Raw genomic sequence first — 24,989 nt, 5'->3', positions numbered from 1 at the left:
GACAATAGTAAAACGAGGGGAGATAGATAAACAGGCCGGTAAGTCATTGCAATGGAGAGTCCTTTGGGACTTAACATATGGCAAGACACACCCTTTCTGCAACCATCCCACCAATAACCCAAGGGATAGTGATATGCACTTATACAGATAGTAATATTATTGCATAGACAAAGTATAAAAGGACAATTCGTTGGTGGAGTTGTCATTTGCACTCAGGTGGTTCATGTGGAAAGGTTTCCAACATGGTTATGAATGCACAATGGAAATTAGCATACTCTGAATGCAGAATGGTAGTTGAAGCTAGACACCTGGGACATACCATTTTAGAAACTGTTAGGGAATTCAATAATCCACTGTCCACAGTGTCAAGAGTGGGCTGGGAATACCAAATTTCAGGCATTACCTCTCACCCTGGACAACACAGTGGCTGACAGCCTCATTTTAATGACAGAGCAGCAGCATTTGTATACAGTCGTCAGTGGTAACACACAAGCAACACTGCCCAGAATAAAACAGAAAGCAGTGTGAGATCTACGACAAAGATATCTGTCAGGCCAGTCCAGTGAAATTTCGTGTTAATGAACTACAGCAGCAGATGACAGGTCTGAGTGCCTTTGCTAACAGCATCACATCGCTTGCAGCACCTCTCCTGGGCTTGTGATCATGTCAGTTGGACCCTAGATGGCTGGAAAACTGTAGCATGATCAGACGAGTTCCAATTTCAGTTGGTAAGAGCTGATGGTAGGGTTCAATTATGGCACAAACCCCATGAAGCCATGGACCCAAGTTCCAAACAAGACACTGTGCAAGCTGGTGGTGGCTTCATAATGATGTGGGCTGTATTTACATGGATTGGACAGAGTCCTCTGGTCCAACTGAACCAGTTATTGACTGGAAATGTTTATGTTCAGCTACTTTAAGACCTTTAGCAACCATTTATGGACACTCCCCACCAATCATGGAATTTGTATGGATGATAATGCGCCATGTCACTGGGCCACAATTGTTCACGATTGGTTTGAATGACATTTTGGACAATTCAAGTGAATAGTTTGGCCACCCAGAGCACCAGACATGAATCCTAGTGAACATTTATGAGACATAATTGGGAGGGCAGTTCGTGCACAAAATCTTGCACCAGCAAAACATTCACAATTATGAACAGCTATAGGGGCAGCATGGCTTCTTCAGGGGATTTCCAATGACTTGTTGAGTCCTGCACTGCACAATATCAGGAGGTATCCCAAGACTCCTGCCTCTTGGGTGCATATTCAAAGTGCTACAGATGGAAATAGAACCCACTTTCACCAAGGACTCAAAAAACTTATGTGCTTTTCTGTCACATGCTAGTACCAAGGATGAGGAATCAATGTCACATTCATAGGAATTACATGAAAGGGCACAGTTAAAAGTAATTTTTTAAAAAAGTGTAAAATAAAAATGAGTGGAGTCACTGGTAGGGTGGTAGGATCAGTGACCCTGTATGTGGCAGGAGGCACCCCATCCCTAAACAGATTAAAACATTAGATCTGAGAATAAAAACAAGTTCCTGAGATGAAACAAAGAACCAGTTCAACTGTCCCTATTTCATCAACCAACATTAGAGGCAAAGCATTTGGAAGACTGTGCACATCATGGAGACCCAGGAGGAAGGGGATTCTACTTAGAGAGAGAGAGAGAGAGAGAGAGAGAGAGAGAGAGAGAGAGAGAGAGAGAGAGATATTGTTAGAAGTGTCCGAACTATCATAGGGAAGGTAAATTGTAGAATTTAGGAAAGTGGGGTTCATCTATGACAGAATGTATAAAACACTAGTGCGACCCACACTCAACTAAAAGGAGAGATCGAAGCAATTCAGGGGCAAGCCGCTACAGTTGTTACCCATTGTTTCACCAACGTGTATTACATAGATGCTTTGTGAACTCAATCTGGAATCGCCAGAGAAAAACGACTTTCTTTTCACGAGACAGTTAAGAAAATTTAGACAACTGGCAATTGAAGCTGATTGTAAAATCATTCTACTGCTGTCAATGTACATTTCGCATAACAAGCATAAAGATAAGAGAAATTATGACTTGTACAGAGGCATACAATCACTTTTCCCTCATTCTTTTTGCAAGTGGAACAAGGAAGGAAGTGACTATAAGTAGTATAAAATAGCCTCCTCCATGCACCATACAGTGGTTTGCAGAGTGTGAATGCAGAGCTGCCCACCAGATATTCCTCTCCAAGCAAGTAGAGACCTCTGCAGACACAAACCTGCACCCAGGATTGTCAAAACAAGTAATCGCTTCTCTGATCAAGTGGTCAGCCAATTTGTTCCCTAGGACACCCACATGACTTTGAACTCTGAAAAAGACAAGTTCTGTTTCTAACAAGGAACTCCTCGAGTGCAATGTCACAAAAGGGCAGTGGTGTTTATGACATCTGATGCCCCCACATATTGCCTACCATGCAAACACAATAACTACTAATGGCAACAGGGAGCAGGACAGGAAGTATGTAATGGTGAGCACAGCAAAAGGCTGCTGAGCATAGTTGAACTGCTTCATCGAGAGAGAATTCTGAACAGTGTTAGTGGTATTGATACACTGCAGAACAATGGCAACAACAACTAAGTGATAGATGAAATATTATCATTTCTAGTCAATAGAATGCATAGTGTTTTGTACATTCGACTGTATGAACAATGTACATGAGGAGTACAATAACAAAGATATTTGCTTAGCAAGTGATGTGACACTGAAACAGGTGTTGAGCCGTGTATAAGCATTGCCTGACAGGAAGCACATATCCCATCTCCAGTGAAATGTTGTAAAGGACAATCTTTGTACAAGGAGCAGGTGCTAAACAATTACATACATAGGTCATCTCCAACATAGTAAAAAAAAAAAACAATTACAAACAGTCTGAATAAGTCCACAGCAGTATGACCATATAGTGCATAAGAAAAACCAAACGACGCACATGAGAATCCAAAATTGGCCCAAAAATTTGTAGCTGAGAAACTTATCCCAACATTCAGTAAGGAATTTGTTTTCAACTCTGACCAATTGGAATTTGAAGAGGAAATACATATGAATGGAACCCTGGAAATTAGAGGTACCAAGAGAGTCGTACCAAGATCAACTAATGTCAATGCCTAATGCATTCATAAACAATTATGCCGACTCAATCTGGACGGTAAATTGGCTGGACAGTTATGCTGTGACAAGTTGCAGGTGCTCTGCCCCTACAATTCTTCCTTATGTCTGAGATCTTGCAAGAGTAGTAGGGAATATTTACATCATAACAAGCGATAGAGAGAAAAATGGTATGGCCACTGCTTTAGGGCAATAGTTGGTCAAAGTAAATTGCCTCTGCTCAATTCCTGGTCTGTGTATAAAAATCTTACTCCTTTAAAGCAAAACATCCCTCCTGAAAACGTGTGACATTGCAATTCATCAATTCGTACCAGTTGGAACTGGCAGGAATTTTAAATCAAACACTGAACATTTTCACAGTAATTTCAAGTATAAGACGCACCTGAATTTTGGAGGAAATCTGTCAAAGATAAAAGGGCATCTTGTAGTCTTAAAATACGGTAATACAGGTGCCACTCTGGTACATACATTATGAACTTCATGACCAGTTTCACAAGGGGCTGAATGTTCTTTAGCTGAGGAACTAGTTTTCAAAATATAGTGCAGGACTAGAATAAGAATGAAATGTATTTATACAATAAAATGAGGTTTTTTCTCAAAATTTGTTATTCAAAACATACAGGATAACTTTACACTTGCAGATTAAACTTTTGCCACTGATGTCAACACTTTTTACATTGTGCAGTAGATTAAAATAGGGTCTTCTGCATCTACAGTTGAATAATGGCAATTGAGGTCACGTGTAGTTTTATTTTGAAGAATTGAGAATGGTGGCCATGACACCAGCTCAGCTGAGAACTGTGACATACTGGGGGAGCAGAGAGGTGAGAGTACAACATATTTCGTCACACTGTCAGCCTTGTGAATGTATCCTGGCTTCATGTGAAATCTACCACATTTAAACTGCAGTTTGCCTGAATCCACTTGTCTAAATTGAAGTGACTTTAAAAATAGACATATACTCAATCTCTCTAAATAAAAGGCAATGTCCTAAAGTGACTTTAAAAACAGACATACTCAATCTCTCTAAATAAAAGGCAATGTCCTGACTGACTTACTGTGACTGACTGGTCAGCCCAGACCACTAAGAGTTGAAATTTGAAGCTATGGATGTTACACTGTAGATGCCATTTATAAAGGGATATTTTCAAAAATCCAACCCTAAGGGGGTCAAACAGGGATGTACTTTTTTTTTAAACTGTCACTATTAAGGCAATTTTGAAGCTAGACCTACAAAAATTGGTATTTGGTTTCTCAGTCAGAAATAAAGAAATAAGTCTTTCAGCATTTTTGGAAATTTAACCCTTTGATCGTTGAATAGCAGGTGAATGCTTTTTTTCTGAAAATGTCTTATTACTCAACAACTACTGAAGTATTCTTAGGCCTACACTACAAACATTGGTATTTGGCTTCTTGATTAGAAATAAAAATTCGTGTTTCAATGTTTTTGGAAATTTAACCCCTGAGGAGGTGAAATTGTTTTATGAAAATATTTTAATATGAAAGCATTTTTAAAGATAATTCTATGAAATTTTAATTTTAGCTTCTTACCAGGGAAAAATACTTGTTTTTATTTTTTTGGAAATTAAATCCCTATGGGAGTGAAACAGGGAATGAAAGTTTTTATGGAAATATTTCATTGTGCATGCATTTTGGAGCTAACTCTATAAAAATTTGTACTTGACTTCTGTTACAAATAAAACATATACTTGGCAATATAAAATATATGCATATCACTATATTTGAGAATTCATCCCCTAAGGGGATGACATAGGGTCAGACTGACTCATCGCTCAGCCCAAACCACTAAGGATAGAAACCTGAAGTTTGGAGAGGGTGTGGATATTACACTTTAGGCATCGTTTAAGAAGGGATTGTATAAAATTCCACTCCTAAGGGGGTGAAATAGTGGATGAAAGGCTTTTTGAAAGTATGTCCCTATTAAGGCAATTTTGAAGCCAGAACTACAAAAACTGGTATTGGATTTCTCAATCAGAAAATAAAAAATACGAGTTTCAGCATGTTTGGAAATTTAACCGCTAAGGGGGTGAGATAGAGGGTGATAGTTCTCTTTAACACAATTACTGAATAACTACTAAGGGATTTTTTAAAGGCCAGATATGACAATTGGTATTTTACTTCTTGGTTAGAAATAAAAAAAATTCATGTTGCAGTGTTTCTGGAAATGGAATCCCTAAGGGTGTGCACTAGGGAAAGAAAATTAAAAAAAAAAACATTACAAAAAAAATAATTCAAAGCTTAATTTATGGAAACTGCTACTTCACTTCTCAGATATAAAGAAATATTTGTTAAGTGATGAAAGTTGCTACGGAAATATCTCCACAAGAATGCAAAAGCCATGGTAACAAAAACTGTGGACTCCAACTACCAGAAACCCTTTTTGGTCAGAAGAGCATTTGAAAAAGACCATGCTTAAATGGCCTTAACTAGTGTGAAAAACTTAGAAGGTGTTGCAATTTGTGAAGAACATAAAAGTCCAATTAAATAAAAACAAAAATCTCGCATGAGCAAAGGCGCTCGTGCTAAGCTAGTAGCATATATTTCTGCAGGAGTCTCATAGGGGTCACCAGCATACTTTAACATTTCATGAAGCAATGTTAACAGTCTGGAGGGAGGGAGAGAGGGAGGGAGGGAGGGAGAGAGGGAGGGAGAGAGAGGTAGGGAGAGAGAGAGGTAGGGAGAGAGAGAGGTAGGGAGAGAGAGAGGTAGGGAGAGAGAGAGGTAGGGAGGGAGGTAGGGAGGGAGGTAGGGAGGGAGGTAGGGAGGGAGGTAGGGAGGGAGGTAGGGAGGGAGGTAGGGAGGGAGGGAGGGAGGGAGGGAGGGAGGGAGGGAGGGAGGGAGGGAGGTAGGGAGGGAGGTAGAGAGGGAGGTAGAGAGGTAGAGAGGTAGGTAGAGAGGTAGGTAGAGAGGTAGGTAGAGAGGTAGGTAGAGAGGTAGGTAGAGAGGTAGGTAGAGAGGTAGGGAGGTAGGTAGAGAGGTAGAGAGGTAGGTAGAGAGGTAGGTAGAGAGGTAGGTAGAGAGGTAGGTAGAGAGGTAGGTAGAGAGGTAGGGAGGTAGGTAGAGAGGTAGGGAGGTAGGTAGAGAGGTAGGGAGGTAGGTAGAGAGGTAGGGAGGGAGAGAGGTAGGGAGGGAGAGAGGTAGGGAGGGAGAGAGGTAGGGAGGGAGAGAGGTAGGGAGGGAGAGAGGTAGGTAGGGAGGGAGGTAGGTAGGGAGGTAGGTAGGTAGGGAGGTAGGTAGGGAGGGAGGTAGGTAGGGAGGTAGGTAGGGAGGGAGGTAGGGAGGGAGGTAGGTAGGGAGGGAGGTAGGGAGGGAGGTAGGTAGGGAGAGAGGTAGGGAGGGAGGGAGGTAGGGAGGGAGGTAGGTAGGGAGAGAGGTAGGGAGGGAGGGAGAGAGGTAGGGAGGGAGGGAGAGAGGTAGGGAGGGAGGGAGGGAGAGAGGTAGGGAGGGAGGGAGAGAGGTAGGGAGGGAGGGAGAGAGGTAGGGAGGGAGGGAGAGAGGTAGGGAGAGAGGTAGGGAGGGAGGGAGAGAGGTAGGGAGAGAGGTAGGGAGGTAGGGAGAGAGGTAGGGAGAGAGGTAGGGAGGTAGGGAGAGAGGTAGGGAGAGAGGTAGGGAGGTAGGGAGAGAGGTAGGTAGGGAGGGAGGTAGGTAGGTAGGGAGGGAGGGAGGTAGGGAGGGAGGTAGGTAGGGAGGGAGGTAGGGAGGGAGGGAGGGAGGTAGGTAGGGAGGGAGGTAGGTAGGGAGGGAGGTAGGTAGGGAGGTAGGTAGGTAGGGAGGTAGGTAGGGAGGGAGGGAGGTAGGTAGGTAGGGAGGGAGGTAGGTAGGGAGGGAGGGAGGGAGGTAGGGAGGGAGGTAGGGAGGGAGGGAGGTAGGGAGGGAGGTAGGGAGGGAGGTAGGGAGGGAGGTAGGGAGGTAGGGAGGGAGGTAGGGAGGGAGGTAGGGAGGGAGGGAGGTAGGGAGGGAGGTAGGGAGGGAGGTAGGGAGGGAGGTAGGGAGGGAGGTAGGGAGGGAGGGAGGTAGGGAGGGAGGTAGGGAGGGAGGTAGGGAGGGAGGTAGGGAGGGAGGGAGGGAGGGAGGGAGGGAGGGAGGGAGGGAGGGAGGGAGGTAGGTAGAGAGGTAGAGAGGGAGGTAGAGAGGTAGAGAGGTAGGTAGAGAGGTAGGTAGAGAGGTAGGTAGAGAGGTAGGTAGAGAGGTAGGTAGAGAGGTAGGTAGAGAGGTAGGTAGAGAGGTAGGTAGAGAGGTAGGTAGAGAGGTAGGTAGGGAGGTAGGTAGGGAGGTAGGGAGGTAGGTAGAGAGGTAGGGAGGTAGGTAGAGAGGTAGGGAGGTAGGTAGAGAGGTAGGGAGGGAGAGAGGTAGGGAGGGAGAGAGGTAGGGAGGGAGAGAGGTAGGGAGGGAGAGAGGTAGGGAGGGAGAGAGGTAGGGAGGGAGAGAGGTAGGGAGGGAGAGAGGTAGGGAGGGAGAGAGGTAGGGAGGGAGAGAGGTAGGGAGGGAGAGAGGGAGGTAGGTAGGGAGGGAGGTAGGGAGGTAGGTAGGTAGGGAGGTAGGTAGGTAGGGAGGTAGGTAGGGAGGGAGGTAGGTAGGGAGGGAGGTAGGTAGGGAGGTAGGTAGGGAGGGAGGTAGGGAGGGAGGGAGGTAGGTAGGGAGGGAGGTAGGTAGGGAGGGAGGTAGGTAGGGAGGGAGGTAGGTAGGGAGGGAGGTAGGGAGGGAGGGAGGTAGGGAGGGAGGGAGGTAGGGAGGGAGGGAGGTAGGGAGAGAGGTAGGGAGGGAGGGAGGTAGGGAGAGAGGTAGGGAGAGAGAGAGGTAGGGAGGGAGGGAGAGAGGTAGGGAGGGAGGGAGAGAGGTAGGGAGAGAGGGAGAGAGGTAGGGAGAGAGGTAGGGAGGGAGGGAGAGAGGTAGGGAGAGAGGTAGGGAGGGAGGGAGAGAGGTAGGGAGGGAGGGAGAGAGGTAGGGAGGGAGGGAGAGAGGTAGGGAGAGAGGTAGGGAGGTAGGGAGAGAGGTAGGGAGAGAGGTAGGGAGGTAGGGAGAGAGGTAGGGAGGTAGGGAGGTAGGGAGAGAGGTAGGGAGGTAGGGAGAGAGGTAGGGAGAGAGGTAGGGAGGTAGGGAGAGAGGTAGGGAGGGAGGGAGAGAGGTAGGTAGGGAGGGAGGTAGGTAGGTAGGGAGGGAGGTAGGGAGGGAGGGAGGTAGGGAGGGAGGGAGGTAGGTAGGGAGGGAGGTAGGTAGGTAGGGAGGTAGGTAGGGAGGGAGGTAGGTAGGGAGGGAGGTAGGTAGGGAGGGAGGGAGGGAGGTAGGGAGGGAGGTAGGGAGGGAGGTAGGGAGGGAGGTAGGGAGGGAGGTAGGGAGGGAGGTAGGGAGGGAGGTAGGGAGGGAGGTAGGGAGGGAGGTAGGGAGGGAGGTAGGGAGGGAGGTAGGGAGGGAGGTAGGGAGGGAGGTAGGGAGGGAGGTAGGGAGGGAGGGAGGTAGGGAGGGAGGTAGGGAGGGAGGTAGGGAGGGAGGGAGGGAGGGAGGTAGGGAGGTAGGGAGGGAGATAGGGAGGGAGGTAGGGAGGGAGGTAGGGAGGGAGGTAGGGAGGGAGGTAGGGAGGGAGGTAGGGAGGTAGGGAGGTAGGTAGAGAGGTAGGGAGGTAGGGAGAGAGGTAGGGAGGTAGGGAGAGAGGTAGGGAGGGAGAGAGGTAGGGAGGGAGAGAGGTAGGGAGGGAGAGAGGTAGGGAGGGAGAGAGGTAGGGAGGGAGAGAGGGAGGTAGGTAGGGAGGGAGGTAGGGAGGTAGGTAGGTAGGTAGGGAGGGAGGTAGGTAGGGAGAGAGGTAGGGAGAGAGGTAGGGAGAGAGGTAGGGAGAGAGGTAGGGAGAGAGGTAGGGAGGGAGAGAGGTAGGGAGGTAGGGAGGGAGGGAGGGAGGGAGGGAGAGAGGTAGGGAGGGAGGGAGAGAGGTAGGGAGGGAGGGAGAGAGGTAGGGAGGGAGGGAGAGAGGTAGGGAGAGAGGGAGGGAGGGAGGGAGAGAGGTAGGGAGAGAGGTAGGGAGGGAGGGAGAGAGGTAGGGAGAGAGGTAGGGAGGGAGGGAGAGAGGTAGGGAGGGAGGGAGAGAGGTAGGGAGAGAGGTAGGGAGGTAGGGAGAGAGGTAGGGAGGTAGGGAGAGAGGTAGGGAGAGAGGTAGGGAGGTAGGGAGAGAGGTAGGGAGGGAGGGAGAGAGGTAGGTAGGTAGGGAGGTAGGGAGGGAGGGAGGTAGGGAGGGAGGGAGGTAGGGAGGGAGGGAGGTAGGGAGGGAGGGAGGTAGGGAGGGAGGGAGGTAGGGAGGGAGGGAGGTAGGGAGGGAGGGAGGTAGGGAGGGAGGGAGGTAGGTAGGGAGGTAGGTAGGTAGGGAGGTAGGTAGGGAGGGAGGTAGGTAGGGAGGGAGGTAGGGAGGGAGGGAGGTAGGGAGGGAGGTAGGGAGGGAGGTAGGGAGGGAGGTAGGGAGGGAGGGAGGGAGGTAGGGAGGGAGGTAGGGAGGGAGGTAGGGAGGGAGGTAGGGAGGGAGGGAGGTAGGGAGGGAGGGAGGTAGGGAGGGAGGTAGGGAGGGAGGTAGGGAGGGAGGTAGGGAGGGAGGGAGGGAGGTAGGGAGGGAGGGAGGGAGGTAGGGAGGGAGGGAGGTAGGGAGGGAGGGAGGTAGGGAGGGAGGTAGGGAGGGAGGTAGGGAGGGAGGGAGGTAGGGAGGGAGGTAGGGAGGGAGGTAGGGAGGGAGGTAGGGAGGGAGGTAGGTTTGGAAGCACGGGATAAAGGAAAATCTTAGCATAATTCATGTCTACATTGACATGAGAATGTGAAGTATTTGGAACAAACAGCTGTGTTCTCTGGTCCCACCATAACCACAACCTCACAAATCAACATATTTGGAAGAAACAGTCAGAACTCTGACAACCAAGATTATAAATTTCATTGCTGGTTACATACAAAAATACATTGCCTATTTGCTCACCTCACTGATCAGGTAAAACTATCATCCCAGACAACAGTGGTGGTGGTGGTGGTGGTGGTGGTTGTTATTTGTCATTAATGTGAATTATTTCTTTTGTTTATTTCTCCTTGTGTCATTATAATGACAACAATCATTAAATGGCATAAGTTTGGAATAAGTATAATAACTTTTCCAGGCGGATACTTTACTCCAATACAACAGTTTGCAACACTGATTAGGCAAAAAATGCTAACAGTAAAATTTTCTCAAGAAGCCTTTTCAAAAAGGAGGGTCACCTTATATTCAGGTCTTAATCCAGCTTCTCATTTTCAGGTAATTTCACATTAATAATAAACTTTTATGGTAATGTTACCACTTGGTCTTATCAATAAAGGACTTTTGCCAACTTTTCATGAAATCTAATGTCCAATTAAAACGAAATTCGAAGACTTGTGACAATATAATTTTGAAAGAATGGATAAAACAATCAATCAGAGAAGATCTGATAGTGGCAGTAGTGCAGTATTAAACACCACATCAATGGAACATGTAATAGGCACTGAAAAATTATCAGTGAGGCAGCAACACAATTTGCTCACATACACACGAAAGTTTTAATGCAGATAATACTGGATGATAATTCCAAGGAGCAATCAGTATTGTCAGATACCTAGAGACAGGCCAACTATGAACTGGATTCCATTCACGAAACTTGTCAACACGCCATCTGTTCATACTCCACGCAAAGGAGAGGGGGGCGGGTGAAGAGAGAGAGGGGGCAGTGGGGCGGGTGAAGAGAGGGTGCGGGTGAAGAGAGAGAGGGGGCGGTGGGGCGGGTGAAGAGAGAGAGGGGGCGGTGGGGCGGGTGAAGAGAGAGAGGGGGCGGTGGGGCGGGTGAAGAGAGAGAGGGGGCGGTGGGGCGGGTGAAGAGGGGGCGGGGGCGGGGGCGGGTGAAGAGGGGGCGGGGGCGGGTGAAGAGGGGGCGGGGGCGGGTGAAGAGGGGGCGGGGGCGGGGGCGGGTGAAGAGGGGGCGGGGGCGGGTGAAGAGGGGGCGGGGGCGGGTGAAGAGGGGGCGGGGGCGGGTGAAGAGGGGGCGGGGGCGGGGGCGGGTGAAGAGGGGGCGGGGGCGGGGGCGGGTGAAGAGGGGGCGGGGCGGGTGAAGAGGGGGCGGGGCGGGTGAAGAGGGGGCGGGGCGGGTGAAGAGGGGGCGGGGGCGGGTGAAGAGGGGGCGGGGGCGGGTGAAGAGGGGGCGGGGGCGGGTGAAGAGGGGGCGGGGGCGGGTGAAGAGGGGGCGGGGGCGGGTGAAGAGGGGGCGGGGGCGGGTGAAGAGGGGGCGGGGGCGGGTGAAGAGGGGGCGGGGGCGGGTGAAGAGGGGGCGGGGGCGGGTGAAGAGGGGGCGGGGGCGGGTGAAGAGGGGGCGGGTGAAGAGGGGGCGGGGGCGGGTGAAGAGGGGGCGGGGGCGGGTGAAGAGGGGGCGGGGGCGGGTGAAGAGGGGGCGGGGGCGGGTGAAGAGGGGGCGGGGGCGGGTGAAGAGGGGGCGGGGGCGGGTGAAGAGGGGGCGGGGGCGGGTGAAGAGGGGGCGGGGGCGGGTGAAGAGGGGGCGGGGGCGGGTGAAGAGGGGGCGGGGGCGGGTGAAGAGGGGGCGGGGGCGGGTGAAGAGGGGGCGGGGGCGGGTGAAGAGGGGGCGGGGGCGGGTGAAGAGGGGGCGGGGGCGGGTGAAGAGGGGGCGGGGGCGGGTGAAGAGGGGGCGGGGGCGGGTGAAGAGGGGGCGGGGGCGGGTGAAGAGGGGGCGGGGGCGGGTGAAGAGGGGGCGGGGGCGGGAGGGAGGGTCGGAGTCGCCAGTGTTCTCTCTCAGTAACATCTGTTGTTTTGGGACTCTGTTTGGTTTTGGGTACAATTTTTTCCCAATGTTTTACCTCCTGCTGTGGGCTACACAGATGCTACACTAACAGGTATTTAAATTCTTCGTCTATTACCAATTTAAACAGCAAATATGTTGAAAAATTACTATAAAGAATTGTAAAGGATTTCATCTGAAAACAACACACACTGGAGAATTTAGAAACTTGTGTTCACTAGCTTTTGACACCACCTCACTGTGAGGGCAAATGTTAGGGGGAAGCTAGTTTAGTTCATGTATAAGGTGTGATCAAAAAGTAATGGGAGTTTCTTTTTCTTAAAGATTTATTATTTATTGATCATCATCGCCGCTGCCGCCTTCAAAGTAATCCCCCTGATACAATACTCTTACCAACACCTTTTCCAGTCTAGGAAGCACGTCTGGATCTCACTTCTTGTTACAGTGTTCAGCTCCTTCAGCAATTCAGTTATTACCTCATCAATGGTGACAATGTCCTTTCACATCAGGGAAAAAGGTTACACGGGGTCATGCGCAGCGAATGCAGTGACTGCGGTAATGTAACAGCTTTGTTTTTTGCCACAAAATCACAAACAAGCACTGCATTAGAGGGAACAATATCATGATATTTGGATGAGTGGTTTTTCCATATTTTTTTAGATTGCTTCACACAAATGGCACTTAACTTCCAGGTAGTCTTCTTTGTTGATTGTACAATCATAAGGCAGGAACACACAATGCATTATACCATTGTAATTAGAGGAAACAGTGAGAAGAACATTCTAATGTGATTACCTCTGCTGAATTTTTTAGGTTATGTCTCTTTAGACAGTTTCCACTGGGACTGTTTGACTTTCGTTCCATGTCATGACCATATATACACACACACCAATGTTTTTTCACCTGTTACAATCTTCTAAAGAAGTTCTGAAACACTGCTGACTTAATTCAGCAATTCCTGGGCAATGTATGTGTGATGTTTCTGCTGTAATTCAATTTCAGAACAAACTTTGCCGTTACATGTTTCATGCCAAAAACATCCCAAAAAATTGTTTGGCATGAGCCAAAGGATAAGCCAACAGCAGCAACCTCTCTAATGGTGATTGGACAATTTTACAGAACCATTTTCTTTGTGTCTTCAACATTGTCATCAGTAATTTATGCATTAGGACATCCAGGGTCGTTAGCTTCAATGCCTTCTCAATCCTCTTTGTGAAGTATATATCACTCATAAACTTGAGTATTACAGTAGAATCGTCAAACACCAGTCAACTTTTTTTTTTCTTTCAAGCAAAATTTAATGCAAATTCTTTGATCTATATTATTCAAAAATTAAAATATGTAAGTCTGTGAAATTGAATTCCCGTTACTTTTGATCACACCTCGCATAGTACTTAATGGCAAATATTTAAAAGAAATATGGTAATCTCCAACATTAAGCAGCAACACTTTACAGAATGTTACACTTACTGAGTAGCTGAGCTTCTGTGTGTAATGCAGGCGCAGCTCGGAGAGTCTCTGGCATTTGTTGTAGAGTGCACGGAAGACACCAGATTTGGCACCACGCCGCATGCAAACTTTACGCAAGTTTGGCACATCACAGAAAGTCTGTATTGCCTCTCGGTCGGTCCTGCCACCCTTGCAGGTGTCCGAGTCACAATCACTCCAGCTCCTGTCGCACAACAATATGCTGAAAGCTCATTCCTGAATAGCTGCTTGAACATGTGACAAAGTCAACTTTCTTGCATAACACACTACAGTAGCTTATTTTTGCTTCTATAATAAAAGTTATGTACCACTGAACCCACAAGCAGACAGACAGAAATAAACCCTTACCTCTATTAAATGGTGCTATATGTAGACACAAAAAAAGAGAGGGAGTAGCAACACAAACTTTTTAAACAGCCAGTTACTTCACAGCAAAAGAAAGGTTATATGCATAGCCGGGTTATGTTAATCAAAAAGCTAACTTCACTAATCATTAATCCATTACTAAAAAGTTAACTTAGTCAAACTTTAAAGCGTTACTTTACAGCAGATTTATTGGAAGTTAAAATTACTCATTAACTTTTAACAGTAAACTTTATGTGGTGAGTACTGAAATGATCAAGTGAATAAAACTTATTACTGTTGCTTCGATAAAAATGTTTTCACTAGCGGTAAGTTTAGGTGGGACATAGAAGATAAATAAACAGTTTAATCTGTTAGTTTTATAATTATTTAGTTATCAATGTTAAATCACAGGAGAGTGAAACCACAGGAGAATCAGCATCTGGCATAATGTGCATATTTCCCTTTATGAACATCACTATGTTAAAGTTTTCATCCAAGAGCACAGCTCATTTAGGAGACAAAATGCCTTCGCCCACAGAAAAAAATTCATTCAACTGCAGCACTATAAGGGTATTTTATTTAATATATCAATTAACTAAATTAAGGCTCTAAGGCTAAGCCCTAACTGTCTTGTTTAGGCAATCAATTTACAATTCAAAAGTATTTCTTTCCACAATCTGGGTACAAATTTAATGTAATATTTTAACACGGCCCCAGATTTTCATTAGTTGCAGAGCTAGAATCTAATTTCATGATTTAGTTTCCACAGTCAGTCAATCCACTAACCAACTGAAAGCAGTATTTAACACAAGCTCAGTAAACAAGCAGCCAACAGCTAGTTAGTCTCTCTCAAACTGCTTACATCAATCGTGCACACCTTGGTGTAACTGTACACCTATTTGATCTGAACTTGTCAGAATGATTTCTGCAGGTGGTGTGGCATCAACAACACTAGGTACCTAAATAACTTAATGGACTCCACGTAAGTTAAGGAGTTATGAGTCTTAATATTTTTTAAAAAAGTTAATCTGTTAATTGGAAAGTTGACTCGAGAATTAATGCTGTTGAGCCCACCTATGGGTATGTGGAAGCAAATAAGGCCTTCTCTACCATGCTCACTAATATTTATGTCACACTATCACAGAACAGTTTTGATTACACGAGTAGGTGTTCCCTGAGGCTGTCTACACCAAACGCAATTCTTGTGCAAACATCTGACATTAATAACTATTTTTATTATAACTTTCTCATTAATTTGTGGTAGATGAAATATGTTTTGAAGTTATACTTTTTTGATGTTTTATTCTGGCCAACAAAAAACTGAGATAGTTCAAATTTGATAACTGACGACGACAAGCAGAATTCAGCAGGTTTCCTCTTCCTCTTCTCTGTATAACACATGAAATGACAATTCAGTAAAAACTAGTGATACATAGAGTGGTAAAACGTGTGGAGATTAACTATAGTTTGACTTGAATAGACACTTTTGAAATGTTATTCTGTTGTCAAGTCATGAAGTTAGTGATATGTGTGACTGACCACTGTAACTTAAATATTTTAGCCACAATTCAGATCTGAAGAGATCTCTCTGAGTAAGTAGGCATTCACAACATGTTAGTTTCATATTGTTAGATAGTGCGTTATTTTTTACCGGTTTTTAACAACATGGAGAAGTCCCTATCAGTGGGATCAACTTTTTGAAACCATCTATATGATGATGTACGTTAAGATCCCAGGTATCACACATTGCCGCCATTCACCCAGGTATGCCCTCATTTGCGAGTAACTGAGCTAAAAAATAAAAATTTTAAAAAAATAAAGATTTTACGGGACATTCACCAGTGGTGAAAGAAAGATTTTGTAGGTTGGTCATGTGGTGTAACTGTAGCGTAAGGCCTTCACATGCTCAAGGCTGTGGCTTCGTATCTCGTCACAAACTTTAAAATGTTTTATTTTAAATATTGAAATGAATGATCGATATTTTTATTTAATTAATTGGCTTAAGTGTAATTTTATTTCTATTCCTTTGTCACATTTTAATCATATGAGTTTTCATTTGGTTTCATTGTTTCTTTATATCATTCTTTTTGCACATGGAATTTCTGTGAATGTGGATTTAATAATGATTTCAGAATGAGATTTTCACTCTGCAATGGAGTGTGTGCTGATATGAAACTTACTGGCAGATTAAAACTGTGTACTGGACTGCTTCAGTTCTGCCAGTACCTCATCTCCTACCTTCCAAACTTCACAGAAGCTCTTCTGCGAACCTTGCAGAACTAGCACTTCTGGAAGAAAAGATACTGCGGGGACATGGCTTAGCCACACCCTGGGGAACGTTTCCAAAATGGGATTTTCACTCTGCAACAGAGTGTGTGCTGATGTTAAACTTCCTGGAAGATTAAAACTATACCTAGATCAATGTGGTACTAAATTCCAGTCACTCCGTAGTACCGAGTTCACCTCACAGCCTCTTAATATTATTCTCCCTTTTGCTATTAGCTGCAGAAATTTTTTTCATAATCAGGGAAAAAAGCACGAAAACAACTCAGAACAGTTACATTAGCAATCATAATTGTTGCCCACAAACAAACTTGTTAACAGTGAAAAAACAGAAGGATAATGATGTAGGCCAAAGCAACAAATCAAAATACGTACCAACGAAGGATTCGAACCCGCATCTCCTGCTTACTAGGCAGATGCACTGGCCATTCCACCACACAGGCACTGTCTCCCTTCCTTTAGGCACGAGGTGGAATTTGTATCACACCCCCACCACAACCCATGATAAGCAAAAAGATCTACATCTACAATATATACTCCACTAGCCACCAGGCGGTGGGTGGTTGAAGGTACTATTCGCACCGAAGTCATATTTCCCCCATCTGTTCCACTCGCGGATTGCGTGAGTGAAATTTCCCTTATCTTTGAATGGTGATCATTGAGCGATATGAAAGTTGGTAATTATGTATGCTCTACATCCTCGGCAAAGATCGGAAATTGGAATTTGGTGAGCAGCCCCTTCCGTTTAGCGCATCGTCTATCTGCAAGAGTGTCCCACTTCAAACATTCAACGAGATTTATAATGCTCTCGTGATGACTAAATGTACCAGTCTTGAATCTTGCCACTCTTCTTTGGACCTTCTCAATCTCTTGTATCGGACCCAACTGGTAAGGGTCCCATACAGACGAACAATACTCTAAGACTGGGCGAACTAATGTATTGTAAGCAATTTCCTTTGTTGAAGGACTGCATCACTTCAGGATTGTACCAATGAACCGAAATCTAGAGTTCACCTTACCCATTACTTGTGTAATCTGATCGTTCCATCAGTGATCACTTTGTATAGTCACACCCAGATACCTGACGGATGTTACTGCTTCCAAAGACTGGGCATTTATTTTGTACTCTTACATTAATGGGGATTTTCGCTTTGTTATGCGCAGTAGGTTACACTTACTAATATTGAGAGATAACTGCCAGCCATTACAGCAAGCATTTATTTTCTGCAAATCCTCACTGATTTTTTCACAACTTTCGTGTGATTACCTTTTTAGACTACAGCATCACCGGCAAACAGTCTAATGCTGCTGTCAATACCATCAACCATATTGTTTATGTAAATCTTAAAAAGCAGTGGACCTATTACACTGCCCTGGGGCACACCTGATGTTACGCTTGATTCTGTAGAAGTCTCCCCATTCAGGATGACATACTGCTCTGTTAGAAAACTTTCTATCCAACCGCATATGTCATTGGATAGACCCTAAGTGCGCACTTTTTGGAGCAAGCAACTGTGCGGAACCGAGTCTAACGCCTTTTGAAAGTCGAGGAATACTGCATCAATCTGGGAGCGGCTATCTAGAGCCTGTTGTATATCATGCACAAAAAGGGCCAGCTGTGTCACGACCACTGCTCCCTAAAACCAGCATGGTTTTAGACCATGCTGGTTCCTGCAGATGAGCTTCTCACAGTCTAGAAAGATCATCACGTCTGAACACAAAATATGTTCAAATGATTCTACAACAAATCGATGTCAGTGAAATTGGCCGGTAATTACATGCAGCCAATTTTCTGCCCTGACAGGGCTCTTGTCACTGCATTTCTACTTCTCCATCAGTATTGCCTGTGAGGATCCTTTGGTGATTTATGCCACTTTTACTAGCTAATACAGCAAGCTCTTATCTTTTTTTAGAACAGACACATGTGCTCACACAAACTGTCAGTGTTCTTTTATCTTCCTGTTTGCTCTTGTGCAACGTCCCACACAAGATGATCATTACATCACAGAATCAAACAAACCCAAAATCCAGTATTATAGGTTCGGTTGAACTGTTACAAAAATGTTTGTTTTTCACCTTTCAAAAACATTCTAAGACGTTCTTGGCAAAGTTACACACAAAATAATGCAACAACTTTGATTTCAATTCCTTTTAAAGGGTCATAAAGGCAGAACCCTTTTTGAATATAAAAATAGAATATTATAATTGTCTAACCTGAGCTCAACACACACACACAAACCAAAAATTTACCATATTCACATTAAAATACAAGACAAAGTTATCTCACTAACATTTTCATAAGTGGAGTACAAATGTGCAGCTTGCTGTTTTTGTGTTTGCAAATTTCTTACCTGATCTCATACTCCTTATCAGTCCATAACTCTGCATCTTGTGACAGCCTTTTCCAACGGGAGCTCACTTTCCGTATATCAACGAGTTCACTGAAAGACAGGTGGGAAAATATCTTTAGCAAAATTTCATCTGGCAAGGTGTCAATGCTTAAACACTGGGAGCCTGTGTCGAGTGCTGCGTTGCCAGCTGTATCAGCGACATTTGTTTCCAACTGCTGCGGGTCCAAATTTGTCATAGACACCTCTGACTCATCAGGTGTGGTGCCTGAACTTTCTAGAGGGGAAGTGACACTGGACAGAGGAGCTTTGGATGAGTCACTGCTCCGACACATTGCGACGTCTTCACTGGCCTCCTTGCATTCTTCACTGGGCTCCACTTCGGAAGTCATCTCACTGTTGTCTCTCTCTTCAGACCTCTGGGAGATGGGAGGTGCTGAGGGAGGGGATGTCACACAGTCCTCTGCCTGAGATACTTGCAGACACTGTAAGAAACAACAAAATTAATGAACAAAAGCATATAAAAATCTTACCATTTTTATAAATAACTAGCAAACCTGGCAATGCTTCGCAATTGCAAACGCACTATATAAGAATTGTGTACAAATCCCATTCTGTTTCTTCCCATTTGCTCCCCCCTGCCCAAATCTATCTCCATATCCTCTTCACCCCTCTGTCCATCGCATCCCCTCCTTTCCACTTCCCCCCTCTCCTCTACTATCTCTTTGACCTTATGCCTTGTTTATCATTACTGAAAATGAATTTTTTATCACAAAATGAAACCAATTAAAATGAATGGGTATCTCAGTTGGGATCATTAGTATAAGGGATGCAAGAAAGATCCTCCCCAGCTGCTGATTCTGTAAGGGTAGTAACTTTAATGAGGGTATTACTCAGTTTTAATCTGAATGGGTAAGACTACAAATATTCAGATGATACATATTCCACAGTAGTATTATAGTCTTAAGTCTATATGCCATACATATAACTTCACTCTCTTAAAACAGTGAGGAAGAAAACGAAACTGCACATTTTCACACCACAGTATTTTCTTTCCCACAGAAAAACTGAATACTGTTGTTTAAAAAAATACATATATAGCCTCTGTCACTAAGAATGTTTAGCATATTATTGTATAAAAATAAGAAAAACAATCAAGAAATTTTCAAGATTTTTGCTAGCAATGTTTCCCATCTCCAATGTCTGAATGTTTACTATAACATTGTCTAAATTTTGAAATAAATTGGTCAACAACATTGACATTTTTACTAACATTTCCCCCTTATGTATTACATATATATTTATGTAACATACATATTAAAAATACACAGTTTATATACTACTGAACATTTATTAGAGTATCATGTAAAAATTTGAAGTAGAGCATCATGTGTAAATGTGAAGTAAATTGGTCAAAATGAGATTGTGTGCGTGCATGTACACATGCGTCAAAATGTCCATTCGAACACTTATGACAGTACCGTGTAAAAATCTTATGTAAATCAGTCAACAATTTTTGGAGACAAAGTTAAACGATGACTTGTCTTTATATAGTAGCATATGTTCATATTCAGCTCTAAATGTCAATCTACAGCCGTTCTCTGCAAATTCCATAAGTATATGGCAGAGGGTACTTCCTATTCAACAACCAGGGTGTATATGCAGACCAGGAAAAAATTCCCAGATTTCCCAATTAGAAATACACTTTCTCCCAGGTGAAAACATACTTTTCCCCCGTTAACTGACAGTATATTTTCTCTCCGGATTGGGAAAATTATCAATCCTCGGAATAGTTATGGTTTTATACACGGGTGTTGAATTAACCGATGCTTTAGAAAACTAAACTCAGGGAAAAAATCAAATTTTGGAAAGATCTTCAATTTACAGCAACATGTATTCTGTATATTTTCGTATTACCAAACACCACATATTGTGTTTTTGTAAGCAGTAATAGCTCAAGTCACGTGACATCGCCAGCCAATGACAGCAGACATTCAGAGCTTAGGACACGTGATGTAGTCAGCCAATAGCAACATCACTGTTAAGTAGCACGAACACACAAACAGGAAAAGTTAATGTTGTTGTTTTTGGGGAAGGAGACCAGACAGCGAAGTCATCGGTCTCATCGGATTAGGGAAGGAAGTTGGCCGTGCCCTTTCAGAGGAACCATCCCAGCATTTGCCTGGAGTGATTTAGGGAAATCACGGAAAACCTAAATCAGGATGGTCGGACGCGGGATTGAAACGTCGTCCTCCCGAATGTGAGTCCAGTGTCTAACCACTGCGCCACCTCGCTCGGTGGGAAAGTTAATTGTTTAAATTAATATACATAGAGCTGCTACAAAAAAAAGCAAAGCTTTCACATATAATATTGGTCTTTAAGGTTAATACGTTGCAAGGGAACCTAAGCTTTCACATATAATGTTGGTCTTTTATGCACATATTACACTTTAAGATATATCACACAAATGTACCAGTAAAATTTCAGTAACGACATAAATGTCCGATCTTCTGGGCTCTAAATTCATCTAAAAGGCTAGTCATCAACGACTTGATTTTTAAATGAGGGTCAAACACTCTCCGATTTAAGAAATTCATTGTACATTCTCGCACACAGTTCAACTTGCGTAGAAGGAAATTTACTTTGAAATTAACACTTTTTAAACCATTATTCGCAATATTTTCCCACATCCTGTTAGAAATAGTTTCATTTCAGCAGTTGCCAGAGAGCGCCAGACAACAGGCGCCACCGTGCTTGTGCAGCGACGATGACGTAGGAGGCCCATATGCTCATATGTGTAAAACATTAAAAGATCTTACATTATGTCATGAAAGGAAGAAGACATCAGAGGATCTCTAAGAGCATCTGAATTTCGTGACCCATACTAAAACTTGCACATTCGCATGTGCAGATTCCTAGTGAATTAGGTCTCTACCAGATTTTAAGCTTTTCAATGTGGTTTTCGGGATGTAAATTTTCTTGGAGTACCAGTACTGTGTGATATCATGTTTGGTTCTTTATTATGGCATAATGCCATACATGCTAGATAATGAAAATGTGCAGTTGAAATGCAGTGAACAATTTAAACCAGCCAATAGTGTGGAATGAAACTTCATTTCAAATATATTTACGGCCTCAGCATGAAAGATTAATAAAAGAAAATTTCTTTAGCAAACCGATAAACATAACTTCATTGTTCTGCAAGGCAATTAATGCTTGACTGTCAGAAAGATGGAAATAAAATAAAATCTGAAGCTAATAACGTATCTTAGCCTTCCATAATTATGTGAATGTATTTTAATTCACTTGATAGCTCCCAGCCACAGAAATCCGTTTTGTTTTCATTTGACGCGAGAGCAGTAAACGAAGAGGAAACAGCAAAATCACTAAATGTAAACACGGGTCACGTGGAGACTACCCTCTTCCCCACTATAACTCAGACTGCTCTGCACATCAGCCCTGGATCTACAATATTTCCGAACTGGGGCAATAACCCACCACTCCCTCGAGTGTTTGAGATAAGACGTCAAATTTTTTTAAAAAAATCGAATTTTGAAAAATATGTTCATTTTGTAGCACACACATTTCTGAAGAGTCTGATGCATGAAACACATGTATTCAAGGAAATGTAAGGCATGTTATTTGGTCTTAAGTGTGCCAAAGTGTCCTGCAGCGCCTCTCCTGCTTCCAGTTAGCCAGTTTGGCATCCTGCCCCTCTTTTTTAAAAAATAACTCTTTAGAAAATTTGCACTTGGTGCTTTGTGTGACAAAATTAAATACAGGATATCGAAATCAGTAAAGACAAGAGACAAGCAAGACAGTACACATTTCTTCAATCCTTAGTTCCTAGAAGTTTTTTTCTGTAACTTTACTACAGCTTTACATAGCATGCTTTTCTTTCTGCGAAAGAATCTATTACTTCAAAGTTCGTTCAAACAGTTTGCTCCACGAAAAATCGAAATGTCATTTATTTCTGAGAAGTTGTTAATACAAAGAGGACCCAAGACTGATGTGGTTTCTTCATCTGATTATGTCCATTTTCTCACTGTCTGCTAGATAAGACTAAATTGGCCTTTCTCATACTGCAGCAACTGTAAAACACACCAAGTAAACAAGACTGTTTTGGTACAAATGGTCATTTTTATAACACGACAGAACAAAAAGTACCAATATCCAATGCCTATTAGGCCTACTACAAGCAAAAAGCTTTACATTAGGAAATAGTTTCACACTTCATTCATACGCTCCAGTTTTTCAAGCAAGAGATTGAAAAGTAATAGTACAAGATTTTTATACAAATTTGGAATCGTCATATTCTTCCATAATTTGTACGAGATCCCCGGTTCTTCTCCTTCCTCGTTCTAACAGTCTTATCACTAATTCTGTAACTATTCCTGCCAATGTCAAAACTTATTTGCCAGTTAACTTCACTAACTCTGCCAGAATCACCAGTTTAGTTATCCTGCGATTATTCTCCGCCTAGGGATTGTTATATGTTCGTACAACTTGTTTTCCGCACTACTTCCAGAATAGAACTTAAAGCGGCTGCTAGCCAGGGACCGTACAACTGGCCCTTACTAATATAGCGATTTGGCCAAAAAGTTTGTCAAAATTTCATTTTCTTGGATACCCCGAGAAGATAATACATAATCGTTCTTACCTGTTATTCCTGTTAGTCATTTACTTCCACTCTGGTAGTCTGAATCTATGGATTTCGCTAGTAAGTATAACAACACTCATCGTTCGCAAAACCCAATCAACCACATAACGAGACAGCAGTTGGCATTCACCCGTTCGGCTTTACTCTGCTCAGCTCTTATAGCCCCTTTTGTCTGCAGGGAAGAGTGTTTCTAGATACGACAAGGAGTCCCTTAACAGAGACATCACATACACTATGCACGCGTTCACAAATCAACTTCTGATTCATTCAGAAATCAACTTAGAATGTGTTCAAAAATCGACAGGGATGCGTTTCAAAGTCATATGAATAATCGATAGACCAATGTGCGCTGGATGCTAGGCGTTTTGAGAAACAAGTTTTTTTCCTCAAGAAAATGAATTTGCCCCCTCTTAGATCTGGGCCTGCTGTGCATGCATGAATCTGGCAGCTCAGGCGCACTGGCAAATTTTGTTCCCGGTAGCATCTAGCTGTGACTGCTTGCACAGCCAACAGCCACATTTCTGTAGCTAGAAGTGGGAGAAGCTACTACCCAACTGCACATGCACATAATCCCTCTTAACTGCTAAAACTGGTTTACATGTACATAAAAATCTAGCTGTTTCCATCCTAACAGTAATCTTTTTTTAGGCTCCAAGGAAGGCACCGAGGGACATAAATGCAGATAAAAACATTGTTCTTACCGCTGACACGGGTAATGCCACAGTGAGGATTATCATGAAAAGATCAATAATATTCTGGATCCTTCAGAAGGATTTGACTACAAAGATTTTGAAAATCACTAATTGACTGGTGAAATCATCTTCACTTTCCTCTGATAAGAAGCTCCTCTGCAAGTCAGTAACGTACCCACCTAGGCTCTACTGATTATCAAAGGTGAACAAATCACAGATTCCTCTGACGCCTATTGTTATTTCTACTGGGTCCCCCACTCACGAATTAGCTAGACACCTTGACTCATTGCTGCAACCTTATGCTGATGGAACTGACAGTCATTAAAAATTCGTATCATTTTCACGGACAAAAATGCATGTGGGCCAAGACGATATCCTTGTTAGTTTTTATGTTGTAAATTTTTTTACCACGATTCCAGTGAATGAAGGCATCTCGCATATAGCTGATATCTTTCGAACAGATATTGTGGAATTATTCAGACATTGCCTCACCATGACCTATTTTCAGTACAATAATGATTTTTGCAAACCGACTGACAGGGTGGCTATGGACAGTCCTCTTAGTCCAGCTGTTGCCAATGTGTTTATGGAGAACTTTGCAAAACAGGCATTGCAGACTGCCAGAAAAAGACCACTATGACGATGATACTTTCATAGTATGGACAGGTGCAGAGGAATTTGAGCCTTCCTGGCACATCTCAACAGCATCAACCTGAAAATACGATTTACTATGGAGATGGAGAATAACAGGCAGCTGAATTTCTTTGAAGTCTCGTATCAAGTGAGGGGACAGGACATTGGGCCACAGAGCACATACAAAAGCCACGCACACTGACCGTTACCTGTATACTGATTCTAGCCACCAAGCAACACACAAAAAAAGAAGGGTGATTATAACCTTGGTAGATAGGGCACAAAATCTTACTTAAAAGACGAGCTTCAACATCTATGGTCAATATTCAAGAAGAATAATTATTCTAACAAGGAGATAGATCACTTTACCCTTGGGAGAGAAACAGGACTGATGAGGAATGATGGCCGCCCAGAGGGAAAGTTTTCCTTTGGTTCACATTGGGAAGTATCGAGCAACTGCGATATGGAAACTGCCTTCAGACCCACCAGGAAGGTAAAAGAATGTTTAAAATTAGCAAAAGATATACGACATTCTATGGCTACACCGGGTGTGTATGAAATTCCTTGTAGTTGTGGACTGGTTTATATCGGTACCACA

The 24,989-nt window shown here is 44.1% G+C and overlaps 1 protein-coding gene across 1 annotated transcript in view; it reads right to left on the bottom strand.

Annotated features, from left to right (window-relative positions):
* LOC126215062 (F-box/LRR-repeat protein 7-like) overlaps window positions 1-24,989 on the bottom strand; it is a 67,109-nt gene that overhangs the window by 37,942 nt on the left and 4,178 nt on the right. Inside the window, exons 2-3 of the mRNA XM_049941711.1 lie at window positions 18,410-18,891; window positions 13,413-13,614 (exon numbers count right to left, since the gene is read on the bottom strand). Of these exons, the coding sequence (XP_049797668.1) occupies window positions 13,413-13,614; window positions 18,410-18,891 (684 nt within the window). The remainder of the gene's footprint in view (window positions 1-13,412; window positions 13,615-18,409; window positions 18,892-24,989) is intronic.

The sequence above is a fragment of the Schistocerca nitens genome, chromosome 12 (assembly GCF_023898315.1).
Source record: "Schistocerca nitens isolate TAMUIC-IGC-003100 chromosome 12, iqSchNite1.1, whole genome shotgun sequence".
NCBI lineage: Eukaryota > Metazoa > Arthropoda > Insecta > Orthoptera > Acrididae > Schistocerca > Schistocerca nitens.
The sequence above is the reverse complement of the archived record's forward strand: the minus strand, read 5'-3'. Positions and strand labels throughout refer to the sequence as shown.